A 9,858-nucleotide genomic window follows, 5' to 3' on the forward strand; every position below is an offset into this window, starting at 1 on the left:
CTGTTCTTCCTCCCATGTTTTATAGTGGTCTTAGTGCTGCCTTAATGGGTTACATGTGCTGAGGGCACAGCTGCCTGGTCAGGGACTCCCTGAAGCCTGTTTGTGTCTGTACCCTGGATTCGATTACAGCAGTTTAGCTGGGAAATGGCAGGACGTATCTGTGTAGGCATGGGTGTCTCAGCTTGGGCACCCAAGCACTTGGCAGGTGGGTTGCATACTAAAAGGTGCAATTGTCATTCATTTTCAAGTGTCATTCATGTTTAAGGAGATCAGCTTTGTATTAAGTCTCAGCTGGTGGGTTTGGATTCCTTGATAGTGGCTGGAGAGATGTCATCCTCTCACTTCTCCTAGGATGGGGGTGCCTGTCTGTCTTTGATGGCAGGTGACTCTTTCAAACTAGCCGCAACTTTGATGCGGTTACATTAGGCAGGATGGATTCTTGCCACTGGATGGAACAAAGATGCTAGTGGAGATGAAGGATGTGAATTCTTGGAGTCAGTCGCCTCTCAGTAGAGCCTCCTGTGGATCTGTTAATGAACATCCCCAAGCATTTCCTGGCAGTCATTCCTAGTACACACCGTTGGTTTTGGCTGTGAGGTGTGACCTCATTAACGAAAGGTTTTACTCTGCTTTCATTCCAGGTTGTCAGAGCTGCTGAAGAAGCTGCTTCCACCCTGGCGAGTTCCATCCACCCCGAGCAATGCATCAAGGTGCTTTGCCCCATCATTCAGACTGCAGATTATCCAATTAACTTAGCTGCCATCAAAATGCAGACGAAAGTCATTGAGAGGATTTCCAAGGAATCGTTGCATCAGCTCCTTCCCGATATCATTCCTGGGTTGTTACAGGTACAGAATCCCATGTCACAAATGCTCCTGAGCACAAACCACCATTGAGTAATTTGTGAGGTCTGTGACGTAAGAGAACGATGGACCCTCTAGGGCCAAATTTTGGTAAATTAAAGTTTTAATCTCTCTACATTTTTATATTTGAGCTTTTGATTATTTTAATGTTAAGGAAAAGAAAACTCATATTCCTCTGTGTATTTTCCACAATTTAGATGCCTTGGCCTGACTCCTAAATAAGCCAGTAGCAACCATGTAATAAATTTGAGAGTAGGAGTCAGCTACATCTTATGCTCTCTTGGTACATCCCAAGCAATACATCTTGTAGTCTTCTTTAATTCTGCTGAGCTGTTCTGCACTTTGATTGTACTTTGCACTTGAATTTGAATCCCAACAGGCAGGCTACTCCTTTCTTCTTTCCCTTCCGAAATCATGACTGAACTACTTGCTGACTTCATTCAGCCTCTTTCAAAACCCTCTCAGGCTGGGTGGGGAGCTGTGTTTTTCTAATGCTAAGGATTGGTCTTACATTGTGAATTTAGCTTTCAGCACCGGCTGTAGCAATGCTGTGTTGTGTTCCTCTGCACAAGCAGCTGGCAGTGCCAGCAGCCGGGTTGGGGCTGCAAAAAAGAAGGAAATAAAGGGAGGTAGCAGTGAGGGAGGAGAGAGAACGTGTGACTGTGTGTTTACTGGGGAGCAGTTGTGAAAGGAACAGATCAGTATGAAAGAGGAGACGTATTTGGGTGGGTAAGACTCCAATGGAGAATTGGGATAAAGAAGCTTCCTCATTGTGAGCATAAAAAACTTAACGACAAGAGCAAAGTTGGAAATTCCCCTTGTGCATCCCAGCATTTGTCCCAACTTTGTAGTATCTTGCAGTTCTTTTCTTAAATCTCAACCTCTGGGAATCGGGCAGTTCTGTATTGATTTAAACTTTTGTTGTAAAAAGTTTCTAGCCATAATTGTTGGCAACAACAATGTGGACAGGGTAGCTTCAGTGTACTGGAAAAGTTTGGGACCAGCATGCCTTTAAAAACCCAGTGTGCGATTCAGCAGCCTAGAGTGGGATCCCTGGGAGCAGATGGGGATCTCCATGCAAGAACAGGGTTTGGCTCGAGAGAGTCATGCCGCTTGCCCTGGTCACAGCGTGGAGCCCTGGCTCCCTTGTAGTGAGGGGGAATGGAGCTTGGGCTGTGGGGTGCTCTCCCATGTGCTGCACCCTGATACCCTCAGGCTGAAGAGAGCTTTGAACCTGTCATCTCCCATGCAAATGCCTTACCTGTTGGGCTGTTTTATTAAATGCAGGAAGCAGACGCTGCCTGGCGAGCAAGTTGGCAGATGGAGAATTGGGGTGATGGTCCCACTGGCGCATGCAGAGTGGGCTCTACCAGCCCAGCAACTGCCATGACACAGGCCCCTCAGGCCTCAACACCACACGGACCTGCCTGTCCTGACAAGAGCAATTTGGGATGCACACATAAGCAAAATGCCAGGCCCATAGGGAAACTTGAGGTCAAGCAGAGGCATCTGAGTTCAGGAGCCTTTGGACTGAGACCCACAGAGCCCTGTGTCCCAGCTGTCCTCCCAGCAGTGGGTTGTGTTTCTATGAGTGTTCCTTTGCTGTGGGCCTGGGCTCAGCCTTTTTTCCACCTTGATCCTCAGCAGACTGATGTTTCTCTGAGCTCACAGAGGTCTCCTGCTTTTCTAGTTTCAGTGCTCTTCGGAATTGCAGACTGTCATTTCAGACTGTGTGTTAGCCCTGCAGCTATAGAACATCAGCCCTGCTAGCAGGCAGCCTGGCATCCCTCCTCCTGCCTTTCCCGGCAGAGGTCACCCTGCGTCTGGAGGAGCCGGTGTCCCGCGGGCTGAAGTGATGTCTGTGTTTCTCATGGGATGGCTTCTTAGTGCTGAATCACTGCCTGAGTGCCAGACTGATGTCACCAGCTGCTGAGTGACCTGGTGGCTAGCTTGAGCTCTCCTGAAGCTGCCAGAAATCCAGCACACCCACAGGGGTCTTCCAACATGTTATTTTCTGTGGTATTTCCTACTTGATAAGTAATCAAAAAGCTCCAGGTTACAGAGGCAGTTCGTTATACACAGTGTTTAAGCCCGGTGCTTTTAAAGAATTGTAAAACATCCACGATGACTGATTTTTGCAGTTTCTAATGCCTGGATAGAGCTATTCTGTCCAAAGAGATACTTGGATATCTGTTCACAAGACAGGATTCTGGTTTGCATGTCTAGAGTGATACAACCATCAGGCATTTTGCTGCAAAATTCATCTCAGGAGCAGAACTGATCCCCTTTGAGTTAGATTTGGGTCAGGAGAGACTTTTCTGAAGGCAAACTTGGAAGCACAAGGGCTCCCCTCCAAGAAGGCCTGACCATCCAGGATAACATATGGTCATCTGAACCAGACACAGGAGGATGTATATTCAATAGTCCTAAGTTCATGTTAGGAAACTGTGTGTGGTTCCTTAATGCTATAAATAACAGGATATTAATAACTTATATCATGATAGTAATAACTAATAATGTAAGGAACAAATAGGATGGTACTGGGTGATTGTATCCTCACTCTTTGAGGATTCAGGTTGCAAACTGTTACGTTAAGCAGGGCCTTTGCATTGGTCTGTTAGGTCAGCCACTTTTGCAAAATGTTCATCAGCTTTTTAGTATGTTGCTGCAGGAGGATGTTAGTGTGTGCTGTTTTGCTCTTTGACTTCTGACTTTTTTTTTCTTGTTTCCTAGGGTTATGATAACACGGAGAGCAGTGTCCGTAAAGCTAGCGTATTTTGCCTAGTGGCAATTTATTCAGTAATTGGAGAAGAACTGAAACCTCATCTCGCACAACTCACGGGAAGCAAGGTACAAGAGTAACGTGTCTCTTGTGTTCTGATAACAGCCAGCTGAATGGCTTGCGCTACTAGCAGCGAGACCACTGGCTTCATGGTAGCTCTGGGTCAAGTTCCCTGTGCTCTGTTGAATCCTATCTCACCCTGCCAGACACCACTAGAACAGCACAGCACTTGCTCAGCAGCGTGAGCATCTGAATCCCACTAAGCAAGTTTTGATGGGGTTCAGGGGTTGGTTTCCTGATGCATTTGATCCTGTGTAGCTGCAAACTGCCACTGAGTGGGTCCTTCCCACTGCAGCCATTTTTACCTTGCCCCCCGCGGTGCTGCATCCAGGGGTGACTGTGCAGTGAGTTGGATCAGCTGGCTGCTCTGGCTGGAAACCAGATCTGCAATACAAATTAATTAGCTTTCAGTCTGCTCTGTGACTGCAGAGGTAATCTAGTGCAAAGAGTGGTGGGACTGCATGGCTGGGGTGGGTGGGAGAGCAGGTCCTCTCAGCACCAGATTGTGATCAGGGCTGGTAGAAAGGCAGGTAAAGCTTCACTCTTAATACCATGGCAGATGCATCCCTTTCCTCCTGGGACACCAGCAAGCTCAAGTGACTCTTCAAAGGATTTTTGTGCCCTGGAGTCAGGTTTGCAGCAGAACTTGAATTCCAACCAGATACTGCAAGGGAAATAGTCCTTAATTCAGCTCTGTCCTTCAGACAAGAGCTGGCATTTTGTGTTGAGGCGGGCGGTGTTTGATTGCTTTTCAGAGCTGCTCAGGAAACCGTCACAAGATTTCTTCTCCTGTTTGAAGTCGTTATACCCAAGATTTCTCTGCATTTTTAAGATGAATTCTGCATTTTTGTTTCTGAAATAGATCTCTACATCTGAATAGCTGCTTAGTTCAAAGGGCTTCGTTCTGTTGTTCTGAAGCAATAATTTCTTTTGTGGGTGGGAAGCGTGGCGTAAGCCAAAACAACCTGAGACAGAGGGCACTTAGATTTTATTTCTGAATTGAGTTGCCTTGTCCTTAAACAAATTACTTGTGCTTCCAAATTGTTCTGGAAAGAGACAACTATGGGTGCTGAGGTTTATCTTATTATATTTGGGTAGTTAGGAAATCCCCCTACAAAATGTTGTAGAGACTTTATTATCCCAGTATCCTAGGTGCCACAGATCTCCTCCACCACATAACTAACTATAAACATGTGAGTAATTCTTGTGGGTTTACACAGACTGCCTGCGTGTTTAAAGTTAAATGTGTGAGTCACTGCAGGATCTGGAGCTAAGGTGGTAAGGCAGAAAAAGAAAACAAACCCATGCAAAGGAAGTATATAGTCATAACAGCTGCAGTTTCAGTAGATGTACCAAGTTAGTGAAGATATTTAAATGTCCTTGAAAATGGATATTTTAAAAGCATGGAGAGTTCAGGGTGTTTCCTAGGAGGGACCACGGCTATTGGATCACTGGTGTGCCTGCAGCCCAGTGACCTCTGTGGGAATCCTGCTTGCTCAGAGCAGGCTGCAGAATTGAGGTCAGTGGGCTGACGGCTGCTGAAGTGAAATAAAAGAGGTTTTTCTAAATCACATTAAATCTATCTAACTTCAGTGGGACTAGGCATAGCCTCCTGCGTCTGTTCTGAAATACACTCAGCTTTGCTTTTCCTCCAGAGAGCTCAGTGTCAGCTCTCTCAAAACTGAGTTTACCACACTTGTCGAGTTTTAAGATTTGCAGTTGACTTTTGTCCATCTGCTTTTTCCTGACGTCTTCTCCTGATGTTTGTTTGTTTCTTTCAGATGAAGCTACTAAACTTGTACATAAAGAGGGCCCAGACCACCAACAGCAACAGCAGTTCCTCTTCAGATGTTTCAACGCACAGTTAATGGAGATCTGTGGACATATGTGTAGACTTAGAAGCAATCAACGGTGCCTCTCAGAGACCTTTCTGCTACTCTTCACTGGCGTACTCCATCAGCTCAAGGAGGCCATGCAGATATTTATTGCAATCAGTATTTTAGTCCATTAAAAGCTTTTATGTAGAATCTTACTGGTATTGAATGTAAAGGAAGCAAGGTCTGTGTTGCAGTCTTCATTAAAAGTGAACAATAGAAAGCCATACTTAAACATATTTGTATAGCCTGCTGAAATCTTGGAAATATGTTTAGGTTAGCGTTCCAAATCTGAGTCCAAGAACCTGGACATGCGTAAAGGTCAAACAAATCTTGTTGGTTTAGTTCATACCCAGTTTTGGTTTATGTACGCTAGTTAGCTGCTCTCTTCCCATGGCTGCAGCCCTTCTGGCTACGTTCTCCTCTTCTTGCAAGTCTTGTGGTCCTGTTTTGTACTCTGCAGTTTGTCTAACCTGCAGGGCTCTCCATGGGGAGATCTTTGCAGATGTGGCTGTGATTCCAGCCTCGGATGCTTTAATACTGGGAGATATCAAATGAGTAATGAAAAAGTAGATTGTTTTAAACATCTGAGTTTTTGTACATACTTCCAAAAGACCTCCGATGGGCTGATTTCTCTAACTGCTCTCCAGCCAGCTGTGCAGTGCTGAACAGCTGGGCTCTTGCTCCCTTCATTGACTATGTACATATTTCTCCCCTCTTAACCCATTCAGCTCTGTCATCTGCTCAAAAGACTGCAGGTCATTTGTTACTCCCCAAAGGGAACCTCATTCTGAGACTGATGCCTGCGATGGGACACTGGAGTTAGGTGGATGGGTGTTGGATTAGGCTCTGAGTGGTGGGCAGTGGGAGCTGGCAGGGGCTGTATCTCAGTGCTGCCTTGTGAGGCTAGCTGCATTTTTCTTCAAGTCTGTAGTATCCAAGGGCTGATCTGCTGCTCCAGCCTGACCCATTGATGTTGGGTGGTGAATGGCTTTGTCCCCACAACTATTTTGTGCAAAATGTTCATCCTAAAGAACAGAAAGGGCATCTAAAACTGAACAGAAAGACTCTGTGGAAGCACTTGCTGAGCCACCTGGGACAGTGCTGGTCACCTGCCACATCTCTCCTGTGCCTGAAGAGCCTGCAGTGCTGTCAGCTGCCTTTAGAAACCTCCTTCTTCCTTGCCAGCCCCACACACTGCCCTCCCTGCTGGATGCTCTGCATTTCGGAGGGGTGCGGACGGCCCTTGCTGGGTGCTGCTGTCAGCAAGGTGCTGTGAGTGATGACTAGCAGGGCAAATTTGAAGACACAGATAAAGCTGGGGCCAAACCAGCAGCAGTCAGATACCCCACAGCACCATCCTTCCTCAGAGGGAAGACCCTTCTGTTTGCAGAGGGTGAGCTCCCCCTGCCTCTGCCCGTAACCAGGGGAAGCAGGAGGGATGCTAGTGCTGTGTTTGGCCCTGGCCTGGATCCTGGCTGATGGGCCTGCCCGCCCCAAACCTGCAATGGATCAGAACTGCGGTTTTGCCCCCAGTGCCAGTGATGCAAGAGGATGGTGGACCTGCAGCTTATGGCTGCAGCTGTGGTGATGGATGTGTGCTCCCTGGCTGCCTTGGTCTCTCTCCATCCCCCTCCTTTTCCCCTTTGGGGAGTTGAAGGGACACCTTGGTAGCCTACTGAGAACACGAGAGTTTCCAGTACCACAGCAGGGGACTGCAGCAGGGAGGGTAAAGCCCCTGTTGCCCCTCCTGGGGCTGGTGGGGACTGCGGAATTGGGTTGCAAAGCTTGTTGGTCCCTTTGCCTGCTGACAGGAGAGCGGAGAAGGTAACCTGCTCCTGAGTTCCTTGGGATGTGCCCAGGCTTTTGCTGGCTGCAGGGCTAGTTCCCTCATCTTTCCCAATGCTGTGGCAGGAGAAACCGCGCAATCCTGGTGGGTGGGATTCCCCCAGGGTCTTTCCGCAGGCTCAAAAAGCCATCCTCGCTAGAGGGAGGATTGGCCGCTCCATGGTTGGTATCTCCCTTTCCGTGGACCATTCCTTTTCAATATCTGTCAGTATGCTTGTTAAAATATTCTTTTTAAAATTTTTTTGATTGATTCAAATTATTTTAGTTTAACACAAATTTATTTTCCCTTTTGAGGAAATATTCAGCTGACTTGTTGGCAGCAGTTAGCTGTCTTGTTTGAACTTTTAATAGTGGGTTTGGTTTTTGGGGTGGTTTGTTTGGGTTGGTGTTTTTGTTTGTTTTGTTTTTTGTTTTTTTTAATTTCTACTCTGCTTAGTGTTTCTGCCTCTCTTTCTCCCCATCTCAGTTCAGCATCTTCTGTTCCATTTCTGGGGTTCAGAAGGTCAGCATAGCTGACCAGATGGCATTTAGTCCCTCCCAGCTCTGTGATGGAACTTGGTCCATCACTGTTTACTGTTTGTTTAATTTTTTTTGAATGGCACACTGTAGCAAATCTCTAGGAATTGAATTCCTTCTGAAATGATTTTGTGTTTTATAAAAATCCTGTTAGTATGCACTGAGAGTAAACACACTGTAACGTCCCTGAACTGACCCGAGCGCGTGCGCTGTGACACTACAGTGGGAGTTAACAGCTCGTCCCGCGAAAGACGCGAGCAACCTGCTGCGACTCTGGTGACGAGCGTGTGTTTTTCCGATGCTATTGGCACACTTGGGGCTGCACGTGGTAGAACCAGGCCTTACTTTCTGAATCAGATTCAGTTCTGTTTGTCAACAGATGCTCATTAACGTGCTACTTAATTTCATTATGTGAGTCAGTCGAGGACTGTTCATCCTTTGAGTACTCTAGAAGTATGTTATACCTCTATACAGTAGAGAGCATTCTGCCTAGGTATTTATAAATCATTGCGTATAATGTACATAGTAAGGTTGTTTAGTATGTTGAACATGATTTTTTGTTTGTTTCCTTTGAAGTACTCAAAGGGCTAGCTCTGAATGTCACCTCTCTGATCTCCAGTGTTCCGACTTCAACAAGCTGTACAATCATTTTGTTTTCTCTTCAGCAAGCATAAAGGTCTCTTTGGCTACAAATCACAGTGTCCACGCATGCTTGCAGAGAAAGATCTGCATGCTGGCAGTGCCTCACCGCACCGGTGAAGCTTGTGTCCATGTTCTCCCAGCAGTAGCCATCTACTGCAGCTGCCTTTTTTTTTTTTTTTTTTGTTTCTTGCTGCCCATTATGCAGGGCTTTTCTTACCTTTAAAAAAAAAAAAAAAAAAGAAAAAAAAAGGAAAAAAAAAAAAAAGAAGGAAAAAAATTTATTTGCCCACCATGCTTTAAAAGTCTGAATGGGAGAAAACTCTCAGCAGACAGCGGCTCCTGGCTGCGAGGTTGCCGAAATCTCAGATGTGGATGTTTTTTCTGCCATTGGCTGCACCAGTGCTCCGTGGGCATGGGCAAATACGGGATCCATCCGCCCCACAAGTCTACGTACTGTAGTTCTCATGTAGTGCAGAAATATTGAGGCATGTGGCTTTCTTAAGGTACACTATGTGTGCTTGCCTGGGTTACAATACAATACGAGACTTTTTTTATTGCTTATTACTAGCTTACCAATAACCTGTACAAGTAATGTAACTTGCATCTTTGTCATCAAAACCTTTTCTCCCCACCCCTTTATTTATCAAGCATAATATTACATATTAAGGGACAGAAAACTAGATCTTTGTAGAATACAGCAGGACGTTGCTAACAATGTTTTAAACGGGAAGTAAAAGCCGCTCTGAAAAATGCCAGCCATGAGAAATTACTTTGTTGGCACCGTGTTCATGCGCATGTATTTTTTCTATTTTTTCCGCTTTTGTCATGTTACATCCATATCTGTATTTATATCATTTGTTTCACTTTTGAGTGTATCATGGCAATTGTACAGATGTTTTTTGTTAACATTTATGTGATAGAATTTGCTAAAAAAAATTAAAATAAAACCTTTTGAGTTTGCCCTAGAATAAGTTGAAGTTGGATTTCTTTGGGGGTGGGGGGCAGAAATATTTAAGTGGACTCATTATCCAGCACAGCTCCTCACTCCAGCAGCCTGAGCTGGTGAAGGGCTTGCTCCTGCTCCTGCCCTGGCTGCTGTGGTTTTGTGTATTGATTAGCAGGTGCATGGTGGTGTGGCTGTTTCCTACAGCCAGTGGGCAGCTGATCTTTTGGGCTGCTGATCTTTTGCTTTCAGCTTTTAGAAGCTTTTGGTAAGTCATGATTTTACGGGTTTCTTGTGACGTTAAAAACTGGAGGGCTATACGCTGCTTGA

General features: G+C 45.8%; 1 protein-coding gene across 5 annotated transcripts in view; it reads left to right on the forward strand.

The window, feature by feature from the left end:
* Nucleotides 1–9,556, forward strand: part of CLASP1 (cytoplasmic linker associated protein 1) — a 178,594-nt gene extending 169,038 nt beyond the window's left edge. For all 5 annotated transcript variants that reach the window (XM_086750739.1, XM_086750735.1, XM_086750736.1 and 2 more), the window contains 3 exons: nucleotides 642–848; nucleotides 3,597–3,713; nucleotides 5,487–9,556. In XM_086750739.1, the coding sequence (XP_086606865.1) occupies nucleotides 642–848; nucleotides 3,597–3,713; nucleotides 5,487–5,573 (411 nt within the window). In that variant the 3' untranslated portion in view covers nucleotides 5,574–9,556. The remainder of the gene's footprint in view (nucleotides 1–641; nucleotides 849–3,596; nucleotides 3,714–5,486) is intronic.
* The last annotated feature ends 302 nt before the right edge of the window (nucleotides 9,557–9,858 follow it).

Source organism: Chlamydotis macqueenii, chromosome 6 (genome assembly GCF_036417535.1).
Source record: "Chlamydotis macqueenii isolate bChlMac1 chromosome 6, bChlMac1.mat, whole genome shotgun sequence".
Taxonomy (NCBI): domain Eukaryota; kingdom Metazoa; phylum Chordata; class Aves; order Otidiformes; family Otididae; genus Chlamydotis; species Chlamydotis macqueenii.